At 41.7% G+C, this 23525-nt stretch overlaps 1 protein-coding gene across 3 annotated transcripts in view; it reads left to right on the top strand.

Annotated features, from left to right (window-relative positions):
- The first annotated feature begins 534 nt into the window (after positions 1 to 534).
- Positions 535 to 23525, top strand: part of LOC140188166 (dedicator of cytokinesis protein 7-like) — a 255411-nt gene continuing 232420 nt past the window's right edge. For 2 of the 3 annotated variants that reach the window (XM_072244166.1, XM_072244168.1), the window contains exon 1: positions 1137 to 1267. In XM_072244166.1, coding sequence (XP_072100267.1) covers positions 1215 to 1267 — 53 coding nt within the window. In that variant the 5' untranslated portion in view covers positions 1137 to 1214. Of the gene's footprint in view, positions 779 to 1136; positions 1268 to 23525 lie in introns of those variants that run through there. The other variant, XM_072244167.1, reaches the window with a different exon arrangement.

Here is a 23525-nt window from a genome sequence, read left to right as displayed (position 1 = left end):
AGACTTAAAGAACGTTCCTTTAAAGAGAATGATTTTTCCTTTAGCCAGACGGTGGCGGATTTGTGGAATTCATTGCCACAAATAGCTTTGGAAGCGAAGTCGTTGGGTATATTTAAAGCAGAAGTTGATAGATTTTTGATTAGCAAGAACCTCAAAGGTTATGGGGAAAAGCCAGAGGAATGGGATTGATAAATCAGCCAATATTGAATGGTGGAGTAGACTAAATGGGTTGAATGGCCTAATTCTGCTCTTGTATCTTCTTTTAAAATTTGATACTTTTAATATCCAAATATGTGTCCATTTCAAGTTTATTGTCATGGGAATACAGAAATGTCTCGAAAATTATTTTGCTGCAACAGCACGGTCCATTTTTGAATGTACTACGTTCAGCGATGGAGCATCCACATCCGTCCTGGGTAAAGGTTGACCGCGGCTATGCTGAGAGTCTGACTTATTCCAGGCAGACAACAGAGGAAGCATCAACTCGGCGCCGATCTGCGTACGTCACGGTCCCTGAAAGTTCCGTGACAACCGCACCGCCCTGGAACAGGAACATTCAGAAACATTCCGAAAAGGTCGCAAATGGAACTGCTTCTTAATTTTGCTTTCTTAATGATATTAACTTAAATGTCTGCCGGAAGTTTGGAAAGACCTGGAAGAAGTCAAATCAGCCCTATATTTTGTGTTGTGGAGCCATAAAACGAGATGCGTCAGGGAGCGATCTCCATTAACCTTTGATTCGATTAGGGCAGTCACGAGGAATTCATCTTTGAGCCAGGTATGTGAGGTGTGCAGGGATGAAAGCTGAAAGAATCTGGTTCTACACGCTTTAGGCTGGTTGAACTTGTTTTGGTAAATAGTTCAACCTCAACTGGACTCGCACAGACTGACATTTTAAATCGCCCTCAATCAGAACTGAAATCGGACAGGAAATCACCGTACCTGCCAGTAGTTGTCCGTCTCCTGCACTAAGGCACATTGCTCTCCCGTGTCTCCTTCCCCTCCCACCAACTCTCACTTCGCTACTTGCTTCTCCCTCTGGCATTAGAAACGCCTGTCCTGCAGCTACAGTTCATTCCTCGCTGCTGGTCTCTTGCTCCTCCTCTTTCACGAGTGGTTCCTCCTTTTGCCGGCGATGCCCTCTTCTCTCGATGTGGGTTCCGCAAATCTTTGGCTAGAGAGAGGCAGCGACCGGCACCGTCCCGTCCGCCAGCATGGCTTCGTACACTTACGGGGACAGACAACAATATTTGCATCTGTTGAACAGGTGAGAGAGGGTGCTGCTTGTAAACTGGGTAATGCTGGCTTGACTGACAGAGTCAGAAGTCGGGAGTGGCGATAATGCCTGCGAAGAACTTTTGGGAGATGTGGGTGATGACCTTCTTGACCACATGAGCCGATTTCTCATTTGCTTTAAAGCTTTCCAACAACTCAAAGCATCTCCCGTAAACTCGTGACCCGGACAGAGATGTTACCTAAGTAAATAGCTTGGGTGCTTTAAAGTGAGGCGCTTAAAGTTTATGGAGCGTCAAACTGCAAATCTGACCTTTTGGAGGTTTCTCCCCGGAGGTCGCGATCTCCTGTCGGTACTCCAATACAGTTGCGATCATTATTTACCCGTTCTCTCTAGTTTTTATTTGCACTACCTCTTCACATTAAGCAAACAGCAAAATTAAGAGAGCAGACACGGGAGACTGCAGAGGTTCCAGCCCTTTGGACCGCGATTTCATTATGCGGCCGTTCTTTACGTGGTTGAGGAGACCGAAGGGCACTCTGACAACTAGAGCAGGTGTACCTGAAATAGAAATTACAAGTATCGGAACGCAGTCTTCGCTCGTTGAATCCTGATGGTATGTCAGAAGTAGTCTTGGCCGCCTAGAAGGATTCTTCATTGCTGTTTCCATAACGATTTTTTTGGACCCAGTCAGGTTTGTCAGCCCTGAGTTGAACCCCCACATCTGGAGGATCGGTGGACCACTCTTCTTTTGGCCTCTACCCTTTGATCCGTTGGCATTGTTGACCCTACCAAGAGCCAAAGCCCTGACTCCAGCCAACCTAGCTCTCTGGGTCATTGAGGCATACACACCTCCAAGCCACAAAGTTCTGGTCCTCTTGGAGGACCCTTGTTAACAGAAGGAGGCTAAATAGTATATTCATTAAACACTGATATTTAATCTATGGTATAAATACAATACAGACTGTTAGGGCCACAATCAGGATTCTAACTTCACAACTTGTTGCTCTGACTCAAGGATAAGAGATCACAATGTGGAGTATACAAAGACTGGTGAAGAAGTTGATGTCCTGAGATACATTATTGTGCCTGAGTTGAGGGAATCCAAGAACCTGACTGGGTCCTGGCTGTAAATGAGAACTTGCTGGGTATAGGTGACAAATCAAAGATAATTATTCTCTGGAAATAACTTGAAGAATTATACATTGAATCAATTAGAAAACATTATGTTCATTCATTGAGGCACAAGTCTTTAGTAATTTTGAGATTAGGAAGTTATTGAAAAAAAGTCATAAGAATCACTATTTTTCATCTAGAATTGCCCTAATTTTTGTTCTTTTTAAGTCTAATTAATAATAACAGGCTTTTATTTCTCCCGTGCTTTCTATCCACAAAGTTCAAAGTAAATTTATTATCAAATTACATATATGTCACCATAGACTGTACTACCCTGAGATTCGTTCTTTTGCAGGAATTCACAGTAGAACAAAGAAATGCAATAGAATCAATGAAAAATGGCACACAAGAACTACCACATGTCAACATTCTCTCAAGATTAAGAACTTTCTGAGATCAGCCCTAGAAGAAGCATTTTCCAGTTGGATTTGCCACTCTTTTTGTAGTCTTTCCTGGATTTGAAACTTCCAAACCATTAGACCACATTTTGTACATTCCCAAGGCTAAAACAGCTTATACCAGTACTTAGGCAAAACTGAGACCTTTCAGATAAATCTTGACCTTACATTGCCTTAACACATCACCTCAGGTCATGGTATTTCTCACTTATGTTTTAGCACTCAAAACTGCTTCCAGCTGGGATCTCCTAATAACAGGCAGGGTTTTGGTGATTTATTTTTAATGTACAGAGTTATAGAAGCCACATTTGTCTCCTGGAGTAGTATTAAATTCTCAAGGAAGTCAGAAAAGAATATCGAATTATTTTATTTTGCTAATTTGGCCTGGCTTAAATCTCTTTTTTTTTCTTTGGCTTCACTAAAAGTCACATTGTTTTGAATGATTAAAGGATGTTTAGTAATGTAATTTGAGTGATATATAATGTGAGACAGACTGAATTGACCAGAGCATCTTTTCTTGTTTGTTAATGTTCCTGTATTAGAGGGCAGTGTGATTAAGGCATGTATAATAACATTTAAAAGTCACTTGGACAGGTACACCGATAGGAAAAGTTTACTTTAGAGGGGTATTGGCTAAACAAGGACAAAAGACACTAGCTTGGTGGGGGGAGGGTGAGGTGGGGTTATATTGGTCTGCATGGACTTATAGCTTGTCTAGGATGTTATTTTTTGATGAAAGGTAAGGAAGTTGTTCAGGCAGGATCTTTCTCTTAAGAGTTCTTTGACCACTTATCCTACAAGTAATCCTTAAATTAGACCTGATAGTTTTACTTTCATTTATAAAATTAAAGCTATTAACCTGTAATTATGTGGTTTTCATTAATTTGTTTTCTCATGCTGATTGAATACAGACACAGCTAGGCCTGTACCTGATACCTTGGTGTCTTCCTTGTGCTGGTTGACACCCTCTCATGATCAATTGCTTGCAGAATTTCATCAGTGCTTATCTCTACTTTCAAGCCGATTTACATCTTTAAGAACTTTCAGCCGTACTTCTTCCTGCTGTACATTAAAACCACGTCTTACTGTTATAATGTGTGCTTGGAGTTTTGCTTTCATTGAGATCTCTCTTTACGATTATCACACCTTTAACTTACTTTTGCACATTCTGCTTTTCATTCCAGTAAATCTTGCCACCTTGCTCCAGTAGATTTTTTAATCTCTTCACTTTTTATTTGTCTTGTTTGCTTGTTTAGGGAGCGCTTGTTCAGCAGGGGCTTCCTAGTTTCAGGTGAGCATTTATTCCATATGTTGAACATTGTGCTCAAGAGTTGAAAAGCATTTTATTTTTTGTAGTGAAGGGTCACTGGCATGGAACATTAACCTTTGTGCTTTTTCCACTTGACTTGCTGGATTTTCCAGCAATTTTTCTGTTTTTATCTGTGATTATATTCTATAGAGTCACAGAGTTATATAGCACAGACATGCCCATGCCAAATATCAAATACCCATCTCTACTAATTCCATTAACCAGCACAAGGTCTGGAGCCAACTATACCTTGGCAATTCAAGTTCTCTCCGGGATGCTTCTGAAATATTGTTGGATACCTGCCTCTGCCACTTCTTTAGCATTCATGTGTCCAAATTCCAATCACCTTCAGGGTAAAAAAAAATCTTCCTCAAATCCCTCTAAACATCTTACTGTGAGACATAGGAGCAGACTTAGACCACTAAGCCCACCGAATCTATTCCGCCATTCCATCATGGCTGACTTATTATCCTTTTCAACCCCAGTCTCCCGCCTTCTCCCTGTAAACTTTGACGTCCCTGACTAATGAAGAACCTAACAACCTCTGCTTTAAATATACTCACTGACTTAGCCTCCACAGCCATCCATGGTAATGAATTCCATAGATTCAACACCCTCTGGCAAAAGAAATCCCTACTCGTCTCTGTTCTAAATGGATATCTCTCTACTCTGAGGCTGTGCCCTCTGGCCCTAGACTTATCCACTATAGGAAACATCCTCTCCACATCCACTCCATTTAGGCCTTTCAATATTCAATTGGTTTAAATGAGATCCCCCACCCCCCATTTCTTCTAAACTACAGCCAGTACAGGCCCAGCATGGTCTGACTGATCCCTCTGATTTATGAACTTTCTTCTCCTTTAGAAAATAATCTACATCTTTATTCCTTCTACCAAAGTGCATGACCATACACTTCCCTGCACTATATTGCACCTGCCACTTTTTTGCCCCTTCTCCAATCTGTCTAAGTTCTCCTGCAAACTCTCTAATTCCTTAACACTACCTGCCCCTCCACCAATCCCTGTATCATCTGCAAATTTAGCCACAAAACTCCAACCTGCTTCAAAAAGGCAACAAGAAGAGCAGGATGAGCTGCCTTAATGACCATCATCCAGTAGCACTTACACCTGAAGTGATGAAATGCTTTGAGAGGTTGATTATGCCTAGAATTAACTCCTGTCTCAGCTAGGACCTGGACCCACTACAATTTACCTATCACCACAATAGGTCTACGGCAAATGCAATCTCGTTGGCTCTTCACATGGCCTTAGATCACGTGGACAATACAAATACTTATGTCAGGATGCTGTTTATTGACTACAGCTCAGCATTTAACACTATTATTCCTACAGTTCTGATCAAAAAGCTCCAGAACCTGGGCCTCTATACCTCTGTCTGCAATTGGATCCTCGACCTCCTAACCGGTAGACTACAATCTGTGTGAATTGGAAACAACATCTCCACCTCACTGACAATCAACACTGGCGCAACTCAGTGATGTGTGCTTAGCCTACCACTCTACTTTCTTTACATCCACAATTGTGCAGCTAGGCACAGCTCAAATATCAAAGATAGATTTGCTGATGATAGAACCTGACATTAGCAGAATTTCAGATGGTGATGAGAGGGCGTACAGGAGCGAGATATATCAGCTAGCTGAGTGGTGTCACAGTAACAGCCTTGCACTCAACATCAGTTATGACAAAAGAACAGATTGTGGACTTCAGAAAGGGTAAGATGAGAGAACACACATCAGTCCTCATAGAGGGATCAGGAGTAGAAAGAATGAACAATTTCATGTTCTTGGGTCAATATCTCTGAGGATTTAACCTGGACCCAACATAACGAAGCAGCTACCAATAAGGCACGACAGTGAATATATTTCATTAGGAGTTTGAGGAGATTTGGTATATCAACAAAAACACTTGCAAATTTCTACAGAATGGAGAGCATTCTGACTGGCTGCAAGACTGTCTGGTCTGGGGTTGCTACTGCACAGGATCAAAGAAAGATGCAGAGAGTTGTAAACTTAGTCAGCTCCAGCATGAGCACTAGCCTCTCTAGTATCCAGGATATCTTCACGGAGTGGTGCCTCAAAAAGGCAGCGTCCATCACTGAAGACCCCCATCACCCAGGTCATGCCTTGTTCTCATTGTTCATCAGGAAGGAGGTACAGAAGCCTGAAGGCACACACTCAAGGATTCAGGAACAGTTTCTTCCCATTTGCCCTCTGATTTCTGAATGGACATTGAACCTGTGAACGCTACCACACTACTTTATTAGTTTTGCACTACTTATTTAATTTAACAATTTTATATATTGTGTGTGTGTGTGTGTGTATGTATGTGTATATATATATATATATATATATATACTGAAGTTCAGTTTTTTCCCTCTATTATTATGCATTGCATTGTACTGCTGCTGCAAAGTCAACAACTTTCATGACATATGCCAGTGATATTAAACCTGATCAACACTCATAACACGCTGGAGGAACTCAGCAGGTTGGGCAGCATCCGTGGAAAAGATCGGTGGACGTTTCGGGCCGGAACCCTTTGTTCTAATTCTGAATTCTCTTATCCAAATCATTGACACATAATGTGAAAAGTAGTGTTCCCAAAACCATCCACTGCAGAACACCACTAGTCACTTGCAGATAACCAGAATAGACTCCCTTCGTTCTGACTCTTTGCTCCCTGCCAGTCAGCAAATCCTCTGTACATTCTATCATCTTTCCTGTTGTACTATGGGCTCTTATCTTGATAAACTGCCTCATGTGTGGCACCTTATCAAAGATCTTCTGAAAATCCATGGAATTCTTCATTAAGATGGAGAGTGACATAGTTAATTCAGAAACAAAGGTTCTGAACTTAAAGAAGGGTAACTTTGAAGGTATGAGACGTGAATTAGCTAAGATAGACGGGCAAATGATACTTAAAGGGTTGATGGTGGATATGCAATGGCAAGCATTTAAAGATCGCATGGATGAACTACAACAATTGTTCATCCCAGTTTGGCAAAAGAATAAACCAGGGAAGGTAGTGCACCCGTGGCTGACAAGGGAAATTAGGGATAGAATCAATTCCAAAGAAGAAACATACAAATTAGCCAGAAAAAGCAGCACACCTGAGAACTGGGAGAAATTCAGAGTCCAGCAGAGGAGGACAAAGGGTTTAGTTAGGAAAGGGAAAAAAGATTATGAGAGAAAGCTTGCAGGGAACATAAAAACTGACTGTAAAAGCTTTTATAGATATGTGAAAAGAAAAAGATTGGTTAAGACAAATGTAGGTCCCTTACAGTCAGAAACAGGTGAATTGATCATGGGGAACAGGGACATGGCAGACCAATTGAATAACTACTTTGGTTCTGTCTTCACTAAGGAGGATATAAATAATCTTCCGGAAATGGTAGGGGACCGAGGGTCTAGTGGGATGGAGGAACTGAGGGAAATACATGTTAGTAGGGAAGTGGTGTTAGGTCAATTGAAGGGATTAAAGGCAGATAAATCTTCAGGGCCAGATGTTCTGCATCCCAGAGTGTTTAAGGAAGTAGCCCAAGAAATAGTGGATGCATTAGTGATAATTTTTCAAAACTCTTTAGATTCTGGATTAGTTCCTGAGGATTGGAGGGTGGCTAATGTAACCCCGCTTTTTAAAAAAGGAGAGAGAGAGAAACTGGGGAATTATAGACCGGTTAGCTTGACATCGGTGCTGGGGAAAATGCTAAAGTCAGTTATCGAAGATGTGATAACAGCACATTTGGAAAGTGGTGAAATCATCGGACAAAGTCAGCATGGATTTGTGAAAGGAAAATCATGTCTGACGAATCTCATAGAATTTTTTGAGGATGTAACTAGTAGAGTGGATAGGGGAGAACCAGTGGATGTGGTATATTTGGATTTTCAAAAGGCTTTTGATAAGGTCCCACACAGGAGATTAGTGTGCAAACTTAAAGCACACGGTATTGGGGGTATGGTATTGATGTGGATAGAGAATTGGTTGGCGGACAGGAAGCAAAGAGTGGGAATAAACAGGTTCTTTTCAGAATGGCAGGCAGTGACTAGTGGGGTACCGCAAGGCTCAGTGCTGGGACCCCAGTTGTTTACAATATATATTAATGGCTTAGATGAGGGAATTAAATGCAGCATCTCCAAGTTTGCAGATGACACGAAGCTGGGTGGCAGTGTTAGCTGTGAGGAGGATGCTAAGAGGATGCAGGGTGACTTGGATAGGTTAGGTGAGTGGGCAAATTCATGGCAGATGCAATTTAATGTAGAGAAATGTGAGGTTATCCACTTTGGTGGCAAGAACAGGGAAACAGATTATTATCTGAATGGTGGCCAATTAGGAAAAGGGGAGGTGCAACGAGACCTGGGTGTCATTATACACCAGTCATTGAAAGTGGGCATGCAGGTACAGCAGGCAGTGAAAAAGGCGAATGGTATGCTGGCATTCATAGCAAGAGGATTCGAGTACAGGAGCAGGGAGGTTCTACTGCAGTTGTACAAGGCCTTGGTGAGACCACACCTGGAGTATTGTTTGCAGTTTTGGTCCCCTAATCTGAGGAAAGACATTTTTGCCATAGAGGGAGTACAAAGAAGATTCACCAGATTGATTCCTGGGATGGCAGGCCTTTCATATGATGAAAGACTGGATCGACTAGGCTTATACTCACTGGAATTTCGAAGATTGAGGGGGGATCTTATTGAAACGTGTAAAATTCTAAAGGGATTGGACAGGCTAGATGCAGGAAGATTGTTGCTGATGTTGGGGAAGTCCAGAACGAGGGGTCACAGTTTGAGGATAAAGGGGAAGCCTTTTGGGACCGAGATGAAGAAAAACTTCTTCACACAGAGAGTGGTGAATCTGTGGAATTCTCTGCCACATGAAACAGTTGAGGCCAGTTCATTGACTATATTTAAGAGGGAGTTAGATATGGCCCTTGTGGCTAATGGGATCAGGGGGTATGGAGAGAAGGCAGGTATAGGGTTCTGAGTTGGGTGATCAGCCATGGTCATACTGAATGGCGATGCAGGCTCGAAGGACCGAATGGCCTACTCCTGCACCTATTTTCTATGTTTCTATGTAATCCAAGTGAACAGCATCCACTGAATCTCCTTTGTCTATCCTGCCTGTAATTTCCTTAAAGAATTCCAACAGATTTGGCAGGTAAGATTTCCCCTTAAGGAAACCATGCTGACTTTGGGCTACTTTATCTTGCACCCCCAAGTGCACGAAATTTCTCTGAGGAGTTATCCCAATATATTGATGTAACTACAAAGAAGGCATGATGGTGGCTATATTCCATTAGGAGTTTAAGGAGAATTGGTCTGTTACCAAAGATGCTCGCAAATTTCTACACAGGTACCATGGAGAGCATTCTAACTGGTTTCGTCACCATCTGGTATGGAGGAGTCAATGCACAGCATTGGAAAAAGCTGCAGAAAATTGTAAACGTAGTCAGCTCCATCATGGCCACTAGCCTCCCCAGCATCCAATGCTCCTTCAAAAGGCGATGCCTCAAAGAGACAGCATCCATCATTAAGGTACCCCATCACCCAGGGCATGCCTTTTTCTCATTGCTATCATCAAGGAGTAGGTACAGAAGACTCAACATTTCAGGAACAGCTTCTTCCTCTCTGCCATCAGATTTCTGAATGGACAATGAACCCATTAGCACTACCTCACTATTTTTCCCCTCTCGTTTTGCACTACATAATTAATTTAATTTATTTATATGTACATAATTTATAGTTTTGTTATTATGCATTGCAATGTACTGCTGCCACAAAACAACAAATCTCATGACATATGCCAGGGATATTAAACCTGATTCCTTAACTGACATCATCCGTAATAACGGACTCCAACAGTTTCCTAACCACTGAAATTAGGGTACCTGGCCTATAATTTCCTTTCTTCTGCATCCCTCCTTTTTTAAAGAGTGGAATGGCATATGCAATTTTCAGTCCTCTGGAATCATTCCAGAATCTAATGATTCTTGAAAGATCATTACTAATGTCTCCACAATCTATTCAGCTACCTCTTTCAGAACCCTGGGTATAGTCCACTTGGTCCAGATGACCTATGTTCCTACAGACTTCACAATTTCCTAAGCACCTTCTTAATAATAGCAATAACACTCCCTTCTGCCCCCTGACACTCTCTGGTATACTGCTAGCATCTTCCACAGTGAAGACTGATGCAAAATACTTATGAAGTTCATCTACCATTTCTTTGTCCACCATTACTATCTCTACAGTGTCATTTTCCAACGGTCCAATATCAACCCTCCCTCTCTTTTACTCTTTACTCCACTGTAATACTGAAACATCTGACTTTATCTTCTCCCCCTCAAACTGCAGAGTGAATTCAAACCTTATTGTGATCACTGGCTCCCAAGGGTTCCTTTACTTTAAGCTCCCTGATCAATTTTGGTTCATCACATAACACCCAAATCCAGAATTTCCTTTCACCTAGTGGGCTCAACCACAAGCTGCTCTAAAATAAACCATCTTGTAGATATTATACAAATTCCCTCTCTTGGGATCCTGCAGCAACGTGATTTTTCCAATCTACCTGCACATATTGAAATCCTCCATGACTATTGTAACATTGCCCTTATAACATGCCTTTTTCTATTTCTCTTTGAAATTTATATCCCACATCATGGCTATTGCTGCTCCTTAATCTCTGGTCTTAGACACCTTTGCCATGTGGAAAAGTTTCTTGCTATTTATCCTAATAATTCCTCTCATTTTTATATCTCTATTAGACCCCTTCTCTGCCCCAAGGAAAACCAACTCAGTTTCTGCATTCTCTTCCCATGATTAAAATATTCTGTCCCAGTCAACTTTCTGATGTATTTCCTCTGCACTATCTTCAGAATAATCACGTCTTTCCGATATTGTGTCTACCAGAACTACACACAATATTCCACCAGCTGCCTAACCAATGTTGTGTGTCACCTGCGTGTACTGAAAAGTGGTGAATGAAAATCTGGGATTCACACACATGCACATGCACACACATACGCACGTGCGCACACACAACACACACACCCCCGAACTGTTTCTACAGCCTATAAACTCACTTTCAAGGACTCTTCATCTCATGTTCTCAATATTGTTTGTTTGTTTGTTTATTTATTTACTTATTATTATTTTGTTTTTTGTATTTGCACAGTTCGTTGTCTTTTGCACTTTGCTTGTTTGTCTATCTTCTGTGTAGCTTTTCATTGATTTTATTTTGTTTCTTTGTATTTACTGTGAATGTCTGCAAGAAAATTAATTTCAGCTTTGTATATGGTGATGTACATACACTTTGATAATAAATTTACTTTGAAATTTGAACATCTGCTGGAACTCAGCAGATTAGACAGGGTGGGAAATGAATAGTTGACACTTCAGTACCAAGGTCCTTCATCAGGACTAGAAAGCAAGGGAACAGAAGCAGAATGGACGAGTCGGGGGAAGGAGAGGATCAGGTGCTAGCAGGTGAATCTGGGTGAGCGGGTGGGGTTGGGGAATAATGTGAGAAGCAGGAAAGGCAAAAGGCTGAAAAAAGGAATTAAGTAGGAGAGGGCAGACGACCATGGAATAAAGGGAATGAGGTGTGGAACCAGAGGGAGAAGGTGAAAGAAAGGTGGGGGAGGGGGAAGAGAAGGGTGAGAGGAAGATTTTGAGGATCATAAGTGAAACCAAAAAAAAAAAAAATTGGAGAAGTATATCAACTTCACTTTGTCCCTTGGTTCAGGCCCTTCTTACCTAAGTCTTCTTACCTAACATGCCCCCCAGCACTTCAACAGGTTTCAGTTTCCCAGCCCTGATTGCCTCATTTTCACCATTGCCTTCCAGTCCTTCTATAATTCCATCCTCAATTAGGAAGGCCTCAAGGATGTCTGCTTCTTTCTTGGTGCCAGACCCTACCAGTTCCCCTTTACCACAAGCCTCCTCCATCTGGAAAAACTGATGCTCACCCTGAACAACTTCTCTTTTGACTCTTCCCACTTTCTCCAGAAGAGATGGACCCCAGCTATACCTGCCTTCTTGTTGGCTACATGGAAAAAGTCTACGCCGGTAAAGTTCCCCAACTCTTTCTCAGCTGCTTTGTGTACCCAATCTGATCTCATCCGTTTCATTAACTTTGCCTCCAATTTCCACCCTGCCCTCAAATTAGCATGGTCTATCTCCGATACCTCTCTTTCCTTTCTTTATCTCTCTGACTTCATCTCCAGAAACAGATTATTTACTGGTGTCATTTACAAACTCACTGACTCCCACAGTTACCTTGACCATACCTCTTCCCATCCTGTCCCTTGCAAAGATGCCATTCTCTTCTGTTCCCTCAGTTTTTCTGTCTGTACCATATCAATTCTCACTATGAAGCTTTCCATTCCAGGACATCCAAGATATCTGCTTTTTTTCAGAAAATGGAATTCCGCTCCACTGCTATTAATGGCTTCACCAGATTTACCCCCACCCCTGACATAACAGGGATAGAGTTCCGCTTGTTCTCACCTATCATCTCACTCGCCTCCGTATCTAATATGTCATTCTCTGCAACTTGCAGTATCTCCAATAGGATCCCAACATCAGACATATGTTCCCCTCCTCACTCCCTCTTCCGCTCCCCCCCCCCCTGCTTTCGGCAGCTCCCTTGTCCACTTCTCCTTCCCTACCACTTCCTCTCCAGGCACTTGCCCCTGCAACAGTGCTAAATGTTACACATTTTCTTATGCCTGCTCCCTCACTACTCTTCAGGGCCCTAAGCAGTCCTTCCAGGTGAGGCAACACTTTACATGTGAGTCCATTGCATCCGATGCTCCCAGTGCAATCTTCTCTACAATGCTGGAACAAAGCAGCTTTGCTCCATCCACCTTAACAGCCATGACATCTCAGTGGCCAGGCATTTTAATTCTACTTGCTATTCCCACACTAACATGTCTGTCCATGGCCTCCTCCACTGCCATGTTGAAACCAGATGCTATTTGGAGGACACTTCATATTCTGTCTTGGTAGTCTGCAACCTGATGGCATAAACATAGATTTTTCTAACTTCTGATAAGCACTCCCCTCTTCCCCCACCCCCACACCCTTTTATCCTTATCATCCGGTTACCCTGTCTCTTTTTTGTTCTCTGCCCTTATGACCTGCCCTTCCTGCCCATTCCTTCACCTTCTTCCCTGTCATTCCCCACATTCCCTTTATTCCATGATCAATGTCCTCCCATATCTGATTCCTTCTCCTTCAGTTCTTTGCCTTCTGCACCGGTCACCTACCAATTTGTCACATTATTCCTCTCTTTTCCCCCTCCTCCACCCTCCTGCCTTCCACCCCTCACCGGGATTCACCTATCACTTGCCAGCTGCTGCTCCTCCCCTCCCTCCTACTCTTTTATTTTGCTTTCCGCCCTCTTCTCTTCTAGTCCTGTTGAAACATTGACCTCCATAGATGTTATCTGACCTGCTGAGTTCCTTTAGCATTTTGTGGATGTAGATCGAGATTTTCAGCATCTGAAATCTCTCTTGCGCTAACAACCTGTGAAAAGCTTGTTGTCCTTAAAATCTTTGAAATTAAAATGGTATCCCTTGCCTCATTGGCTCCCTATTTCTAATATCCTTTCTGCTTACCCCCCAATCCTTATTCCAATAAACTAAAAGCACTCCGTTGTTGCTCTGAAAACTGAAAAATGTTGAATAATTTTTCAAAACAACTTTTTTTTTCAAGGTACATAGGAAAGTTTTTGATTTTAGTCATCTTGATTCTATTTCTCCTTAATTTTATTTGTTTTCTGTTCTCCCTTGGGCACCTTACCCTCATTCCTGGATTGCCATTTATTTTTCAGAGAGGCTATTTCAAAATAAAGATCAAAGTAAATTTATTATCAACGTACATAAACACTCAGTGGCCTCTTTAATAGGTACCTTCTGTACCTAACCAGTGGCCATTGAGTGTATGTTCATGGTCTTCTGCTGATGTAGCCCATCCACTCAAAGGTTTGAAGCATTCAGAGGTGCTCTTTTGCACACCACTGTTGCAACAGGTGGCTACTTGAAATACTGTTGCCTTCCTGTTAGCTTGAACCAGTCTGGCCATTTTCCTCTGACCTCTCTCATTAACAAGGTGTTTTTGCCCATAGAACTTCTGCTCATTGGATATTTTTTTTTTGCGCCATTCTCTGTAAACTCTAGAGAATGCTGTGCATGAAAATCCCAGGAGGTCAGTGGTTTCAGAGATTCTCAAACCACCCTGTACGATACCAATAATCATCCCACGGTCAACGTCACTTAGATCACATTTCAACCCCATTCTGATGTTTGGTCTGAATAACAAATGAACCTGTTGACCATATCTGCATGCTTTAATGCATTGAGTTGCTGCCAGGTAAATAGATGATTAGATATTAATTGATAAATAGATTGGCTGAGTGTAAACTTACCCTGAGATCATTTTCTTGCAAGCATTCGAGTGGATACTATAGAACGAGTGCAGAGGAGACTTACAAGGATGTTTCCTGGATTGGAAGGCGTACTTTATGAGAATAGGTTGAATGTACTTGGCCTTTTCTCCTTGAAGCGACGGAGGATGAGAGGTGACCTGAGAGAGGTGTATAAGATGTTGAGAGGCATTGATTGTATGGATAGCCAGAGGCTTTTTCCCAGGGCTGAAATGGCTACCATGAGGGGCATAGTTTTAAGGTGCTTGGAAGTTGGTACAGAAGGGATGTCAGGTGGTAAGTTTTTCACACAAAGTGGTGGGTGCATGGGATGCACTGCCGGAGGCAGTGGTAGAAGCGGATACAATAGAGTCTTTTAAGAGACTCTTAGATAGATACATGGAGCTTAGAAAAATAGAGGGCAATGTGTTGAGGAAATTCTAGGTAGTCTCTAGAGTAGGTAGTCTCATTGTCGGCACAACATTGTGGGCCGAAGGGCCTGTAATGTGCTGTAAATTTCTATGGTCCATGTTCTATGTTCATTCATAGTAGAACAAAGAAATACAATAGAATCAGTGAAAAACTACACACAAAGACTGACAAGCAACCAATGTGCGAAAGAAGACAAACTGTGCAAATACAAAAAAATTTATTTATATATATATATAAAAAATCAGCGAACATGAGTGGTAGAGTCCATGAAAGTGACTCCATATGTTGTGTTCAGTGATCAGTTCAGTGTTGAGGTGATGAGGTAAGTGAAGTTATCCACATTGGTTCAGGAATCTGATGGTTGAAGGCAATGGACTGTTTCTGAATATGATGATGAGAGACCTATAGCTCCTGTGCAACCTTCTCAATGGTAGCAGTGAGATAGTGGAGGGCCTTGATGATGGATGCTGCTTTCTTGTGGGAGTACTCCCTGTAGCTTTTTCCAGCGGCTTTTCCAGTGATGGATTGGGCTGTAATCACCACTCTTTGTAGGCTTTTCCATTCTTGGGTGTTGATACAGGCTACGATGCAACCAGTCATGATACTCTCCAGTTGATCTATAGATGTTTGTCAAAGTTTTAGATGACATGCTGAATTAAAGAAAGTCGAGGCACTGACATGTATTCTTTGTAAAGGCACTTACATGCTGGTCCTAAGACAGGTCCTCCAAAATTATAATGCCAACACATTTAAATTTACTGGCACTCTCCATCTAATTAGATCTGCTATTGATGACTGGCACATGTTCCTCCAGTTTCTGCTTCTTGTCGTCAATAATCAGCTCCTTGGTCGTGCTGACATTGAGTGAGAGGTTGTTGTTGTGTCACCACTCAGCCAGATTCTCAATCTTCCTCCTGTATGCTGATTCATCACCACCTTTGATTCGGCCAACAGCAGTGGTGTTGTCAGCGAGCTGAAATATGGCGTTGGAGTTGTACTTGGTGTAAAATGAGTAGATCTGTGGCTAGCACATGTCCTTGTGGTGCACCTGTGCTGATGGAGATTGTGGAGGAGATGTTGCCAACCAAACTGACTCTGGTTTGCAACTGAGGAAATGAGGATCTAATTGCAGAAGGAGGTGTTGAGGTCTAGGTCTTGCAGCTTATTGATTAATGAGATGGTAGTGTTGAACGCTGAGCTGCAGTCAATGACAAGTGTCCTCATGTATGCACCTTCACTGTCCAGATGTTCCAGAGCTGAGAGAAGAACCAATGAAATGGCATCTGCTGTTGACCTGTTATGACGGTAGACAAATTGAAATGGATCTAAATCCCTCGTCAGGCTATTTGGAATATACGTAATTGGAATATACAGTTTTTCACCACATTATCTGATTGCTCATTCCCTCAAGTGTTGCTTCTAGGCATCAACCTAAAGTACTTACCTGTTGATGGTGTATTACCAGTGTGTATCTCCTGCTCAAAGTTCAAAGTAATCAAAGTACATATATGTCACCATATACGACCCGGAGATTCATTTTCTTGTGGGTGTTCACAGTAAATACAAGAAACACAATAGAATCAGTGAAAGACCACACCCAACAGGACAGACAACCAGCTAATGTGTGAAGGACAATAAACTGTGCTAATACAAAAAGAAAGATTAAATAATAAATAAATAAGCTATAAATATCCAGAACATGAAATGGAGGGTCTTTGAAAGTGAATGCATAGGTTGTGGGAACAGTTCAGTGATGGCCAAGTGAAGTTATCTACTCTGGTTCAGGAGCCTGATGGTTGAGGGGTAATAACTATTGTCCCTTCTAAATTAGCCCATTATATTCAACAAATGAATCTGGGTGAGAAAGAAATAGTGTGCTGTCATACAAAAGCAGATGCCTTAGGCTTGGAAATCAATTGCTAATTTAGAAGAGTGTGAGCAATGAAATTTTGACTCTCAATTATTTTGCTATGTCTAGTTATAGGCTGAGCTCAGGTCATACAGTCATTTCTCTCAGTGAAGTTGTGATAGATGTGGCTGTTAAGACAACACAGATTTCTGGCTGTTTGCTAAATGGCGTACAGAAATGAAATTTAGAGAGGAAGCACAGTGGATAATTAAGTTACCAAAACCATTCAAAGGTGCGTGTGTGTTGAGGGGTGTTAGCACTACTAGGTACTGCTGGTGACAATAGGGAAGGAATCGGCTATGTAGAGTACTGCACATGACCCACTTGCCTTTGGTATCTATGTTCAATTATACCTTTGGGCTGACTTAACTGAAAATAGACGTTACCAAGTATTTAGCTTGCCTCTAAAGCATGGCTTTCCTTTAAAACATTAGTAGCCTGGGTCGTGTCATTGTACAAAACAAATCTGGCATCCTTATATAAGGTTGACTTTGCACTTTGAATTTTCCAACAAATGAGTTGGTATTTGCTACGTCATGCTCACAAATTGATACCCCTGATGAGATGAAACTTGCTACAAGATGCTCCTAGCTCTACTTGGTTGACTCATTCACCATCTTAATGCTATTATGTTGGCATTGGGTATCTTGTGTTGGTGTATTTACCTGGGTTAGTATTGGGCCCCTTTTTATTCAGTACATCAGACTTGTCAATAAACTCCACATCATCGAAAGTGCAAGGAATATATTTGTTTTTGTTGCTCCAACAATGGTCCTTTTAACTTTGAAAAATGATAGTGAGTTAAAAATAATATCTGGCAGAGGCGAGGGTGTGTTGATGTTACCATACTCAGTAGTATTATTGGATGGATCCTGTTACCAGAGCAACTGTTGCATTCTTAGTATTGTTTCTTTGGAATATACTGTAGCTCTTACCTCAGTCACAACATTTGTTGCTAGAAATCTGGAACAAAAATGCGGGTCACCTATCTTATCCCCAGCATACTTGTTACGAAGATTAAATTTCCATTCAGGTGTCAGATAGTTTTTTACAGGGTTGGTTTGTTACAGTTCTTGGTTCATGCTGGCATTGGAGAACAGAAGGACAGTGCTGGTCAGAGAGGGTGCATAATTTGCTTATGGAAGTGGGGATTGTTATTGAACACAAGAGGATATCTACTGCACTGGACTCATGTTTGATTTACTCTGAAGTGAGAGGCTGAAAGGCTCTTTTGAAAGTGAAAAATCTGAAGTTGTAGCTGAGTTTGGTCCCAGTGAAAGTATAAAAATGCTCAATGCGTACTTCCTGATATGTTTGAGTGGGGCAATTAGGGTATTGGGATATAGTCTGCAATTCTTTTAAAAACATGCAAAAACTGCAAGATAGGATATTGATAGATCCCATCTGATATCTAACATCAGGGTATCTGATGGTGACAAGTAGTTCAGAGTAAAAATCCTATTTCCTTGATGTATTTATCCTTGGGATTTTGCACACCATTTAATTTGCCCATACATTTTTCTATGAATACACAATCTGAAATAATACGTGGTACTGTCTATGCTGATGCACACAATACAATTCACAGTGCAAACTAGATAGACATGGCTGTGTTGATCAACACAGTTTCTTTACCTTTTCATAATAGTTCCAGATTCTGACAATAACATACTTGACCCTGAGCAGTTTGTTCTGCAGTAAAACCTAGATATGGCCTCCAATCCAGATGGGTTTTGTGATTTTTTTTTTAAAGTCTGCTTATGGTTTAACTTTGTGGGTTTGTGCTAAAGCTATAATGAAACAAAGTTATAGGTGAAATATGACTAGTTCCTTGTCATGTTGTTCACTTCCCAATTCCCAGACCACAACGCAATGAGGTAGCTAACACTGTGCTTAGACATGGATTGAGGTAGAGTTTGCTGCATGTCCCACTGCTTTGTCATGTCAGTCCTGTTCCTCATTATAATGCTGCTCACTTAAAGGTCCAACTGATGCTATTTCATTTTGTTGAATTGTCCATTCAATGAATCTAGTGATATTCCATTCTCCAATCCTTTTGTATCCATTGCCTTTTATGTTTCCACACCTTAAAACTTTTCCATGGAGGGCTTCCAGACCATTCGGGCTGACCAGAAGTGCACTGAGAGTGGTAAGCGTAAAGAAGTTGGGGGCTTGCTGTTCTGGTTAACAACGGATGGTGCAATCCTGGTCATATTACGATCGAGGAACGTGTTTGTAGCCCGGATATTGAACTTTTTGCTGTTGGACTCCGGCCATATTCCACTGAGATACAACACTGGGCGTCATGGGAGGTTGTACCTGCCTATGGCTATCGAACTTCGCATCTCCTCCCGTGGAAGGTCAGACACCCTGAGCCAATAGGCTGGTCCTGGACTTATTTCCATCTGGCATAGTTTGCATATTGTTGTTTGATTGTTTGTGGTTTTTGTATTGCTATATTTATGTTCTCTTCTTGGTTGGTGTAGCTGTAACGAAACCCAATTTCCCTCGGGATCAATAAAGTATAACTATTTATCTATCTATCTATCTATCTTATTCTCCAAGACCATAAACATTCCTTAAGTTTACTGTTTATGCAGCCTTGGTGTCTAGTTATACTTTATGGATGAAATAAGAGTGTGAACTGCTGAACCCCTTTGTGACTGGGTTTACAATCATTATCCCATATCGTGCAGAAATATGAAAATTGTTGTACACCCCCAAGCTCCTTCATTCCTCTTTTCTCCAGGTGATTGTACTGTCCTTACCCAGATTCTTGCTTATCTGTGCACATTTCCAACCATGATCTCACTTCCTACCCTTCTTTGTTAATGCCGCACTTTCCCAATAATCCATCCATCTATCTCATCTCCATGCTGTAACTTCATCCAAAAACACCTTTTGCACATGTATCCTGTCAACTTGCAAGGTCCACTTTTCCACCTCTCTTGACTGTGTTACTGAGTTGCTCAGCTGTTTGTCTGACATTGAGCACTGTGTTAACTATCATTTCCTGGCCAAAGATTGTGAAGCTGTTTCTCATCAACATTTCTTTCTCTCCACCTGCCACAGGCTGAAGTTGAACCAGATTTTTAGCTATATCATGTTTCATTTGGCTTTCAACTGACTTTTTCATCGCATGATCTCCATCAGCAAAACTTTGAAGATTCAACTGCATTCCTCCCACTTTCTGCTGAATCCCTGATTCTGCCCCTTAGACCGGATATTCTAAAGCTCTCTGTGTTGGCATCCATCTTCCGTTCTTCCAAAAATCTACTGCTCATTATCCCAAAACAATTGTTCTGCTCACGACCTGTATTAGCCATTGTTATTGCTTGCTATTCATCCTGTCTCTCATTACTACAATTTAATATGCTTATTTTCAACTTTATCCATCAAAAATATATTGATATTGGTTTATTTTTGTCCTGTGCACCAATATACAGTGAAAATCTCGTCTTACATTCTGTTCCTATAGATCAAAATCATTAGAGGTAGCGCAAGGTAAAACAATAACAATGCAGAATAAACTATAAAAGATACAGAGAATGTGAAGTGCAGGTATACGATTAAATGCAAGATCATAATCACTGTGAGATTAAGAGCTTACCTTATTGTACGAGATCCATTCAAGACTCTGATAACAGCAGGCTATAAACTGACCTTGAATCTGGTGCTACATGCTTTCAGACATTTGTATCCCTTGCCTGATGGGAGATGGGAGAAGAGATCATTTCTGGGGGTGGGTGGTGTCTTTGGTTATGCTGACTGCTTTACTGAGGCAGTGGGAAGAAGGTATAGACAGATTCCATAGGAAGGGAAGCTGGCTTTCATGATGTGCTGTAGTGTCTCGTGGTCATGTGCAGAGCAATTGCCATACCAAGCCAGTATCCAGATAGAATGGTTTCTATGATGCATCAATAAAAATTGGAAAGGGTTGACAGGGACATGCCAAATCTTTTCAGCCTCCTGTGGAATTAGAGACCTTGGTGAGTTTTCTTGGTCACAGCACCAGAACAGGCTATTGGTGATATTCACACCTAGGATCTGGGAGCTGTCAGCCTCTGAAACTCAACACCATTGATCCAGACATCGATTGCCTCCCTTCCTGAAGTCAAAGACCAGCTTTTTTGTTTGGTTGACATTGAGGAAAAGGTTGTTGCCATGACACCATGTCATAGAGCTCTCAATCTCCTTCCTGCACTCTGACTCGACACTATTTAAATGCAGCCCACTGCGGTGGTATCACCTACAAGCTTGTAGCTGGAGTTGGAGCAGAATCTGGCCACACTGTCATGAGTGAACAGGGAGTAGAGTAGGGGGCACAACCTTGAGGAGCACCAGTGTTGAGAATGATCATGGCGGAGGTATTTCCGCCTGTCCTTACTGATTACAGTCCATTGGCTGGGATATCAAGAATCCAGTTGCAGAGGAAGATCTGGTCATGGGTTTACCTAGAATTGTAGTATTGAAGGTGGGCCTGTAGTGAATAAAAAATAGATTAACGTTTACTGTCCAGTTGCCCCAGAAATGAGTGTGGTAGAATGGGAGTACACCTGTTTCTGTGGTAGGCAACTTGCAGTGGGTTGAGGTTTTTTGGAAATTGTTGCATGCCATGAGCAGCCTCTCGAAGCACTTCATGATGGTAGATGTCAAAGCCACTAGACACATGATCTTGTTTTTCTTGTGTACTAGGATGATAGTTTTAAAGCAGGAGGGAACCACAGCCTGAAGCAGGGAGAGATTAAAAATGTCTGCAAGTACCCCTACCAGCTGATCCACACAGATTCTAAAGCCAGGGTCAGGGACACCACCTAGGCCTGATGCTTTCCACAGAGCCCGATCTTATGTATGTGACAGTGACTGTAGATTCAGGTGCACTGGAGACTATTAGGTGTGTGTTGATATACACATTCCTCTCTGTTCAAAATGCGCATAGAATGTGTTAAGCTCATTGTGAGGGGATATTGCCAATGATGCTGCCTGACTTTGTTTTGTAACCCATTGTATTATGTAAGTCTTGCCATAGCTGATGGCTGGACTGAGATTTGATTTTGGCTCTAAGTATCTCTGATAGATTTATGGCGTTCATATTTTGCTTTCTTATATTGGTCAGGATCACTAGCTTGAATGCTGCAAAACTTGATCTTCAGAAGAGAGTGGGTCTCCTGGTTTATCCATTGTTTCCAATTTGAGAACTAGATGTCCTCTTTGGTGCACAGTCTCAATACACTTGCAAATAAAGTCCGTGACACAAATACCTTCTATAACACAAGCAGATCAAGATGGCACCTAAGTGGCAATTCTTTACATGCAGCTTTGATGGGAATCATCAAATATTCCCATTTAGGAATACTATTCTAATTCTGACATACTCATCCAAGCTGGAAGTTGAGTCTCTGATCATCAATAGTCAACCAACTTAAAGCAGTCATGTGGAAGCACGTGTGTTTCCTCAGACCAGCGCTGTGTGGCTTTCTGTGTTGGGCCCTCCTGTTTCAGCTCCTGTTTGTATGCAGTGAGTACCACCCCAGCCTGATTTATCCAAGCATGGATGGGAATGGCTCGGTAGCTATTCTGATTGTTGTCTAGCAATGGTCGAGGGTGTTTCGGCCTCTGGTGGACAGGAGATGAGCTGGTAGTAATTTGGTTAAAACACTGTTGAAAGTGGCCTGATTGAAGTCATTGGCAATGATGAATAGTGCCCTTGCAATTTTAAGATTTTAAGGAGGTGTAGAAAAAAATTATTTTTATGGCACCGGGTAAAAAGGATTTGTAATATGTGGAGCAAATTAAGAGACTCGAAATAGGTGTTCAACACATAGTTGGTTTGATTAAGAAAAAGACACAGATTTAAGATAGATTTAGTAGCAACTTTAAGAAAGGTTTAGGTAAATATGGACAAAAATTATAAGGCCCTAAAGAGGAGTGGTGGTGATGATGTGGATGAAGAGCAAGTTGTAGGATTAATTAGGAAATTATTTTCAAATTCCACAGGACGTAGGCTTGAAGTATTAGTTTGAAAGATTAGCAAAGAAATTAGGAAAATTCTTTTCATTAAGAAGGTGGCAGTGTTTGGAACTCATTGCCTGAGAGGCTGGAGAAGGCAAAAACCTTCACCATATTTAAAGTGTACTTGGTTGTGAACATGTGGAGCCATACCAGGCCACACATATTGTGAAAGAAGGTTGCATTAGACCGGCCAACTTTTTCCAGACTGGCACAGATATGAAGGGCCAAAGACCCCCCCCCCCCCGCCATCTATGCTCTGTCATTTTATGAATGTACAGTCCCATATTTGAACCACTTCATGGCCTCGACCCTTCATACTTCTCCATGCCTTTAATTGTCCCACTCTCCAAGGTGCCAACCCCTGTGATTCCAGGCTGTGGTGCATTCTCTTTTCTAGTTGCCCCATTGCTGGCCGTAAGCTCTGCAGATCCTTTCCTGAGCCTCCCTGACTTGTACCTCATCTTTCCATTGATTCTCCTTGAGACCTGCCTCTCCATGAAGCATGAATTACTGCTCCAAAAGATCTTCATCTTTCACTCAGCATTGATCTTGTTCTTTTGAGCCTCTGTACAGAGCCTAAGATCTTTTACCCTTTATAGTGTATGAATTTAATTTG

This window comes from Mobula birostris, chromosome 26 (genome assembly GCF_030028105.1).
Source record: "Mobula birostris isolate sMobBir1 chromosome 26, sMobBir1.hap1, whole genome shotgun sequence".
Classification (NCBI taxonomy): Eukaryota; Metazoa; Chordata; class Chondrichthyes; order Myliobatiformes; family Myliobatidae; genus Mobula; species Mobula birostris.
Note: the sequence above shows the minus strand (reverse complement) of the source record. Positions and strands in the feature narration are given on the sequence as shown.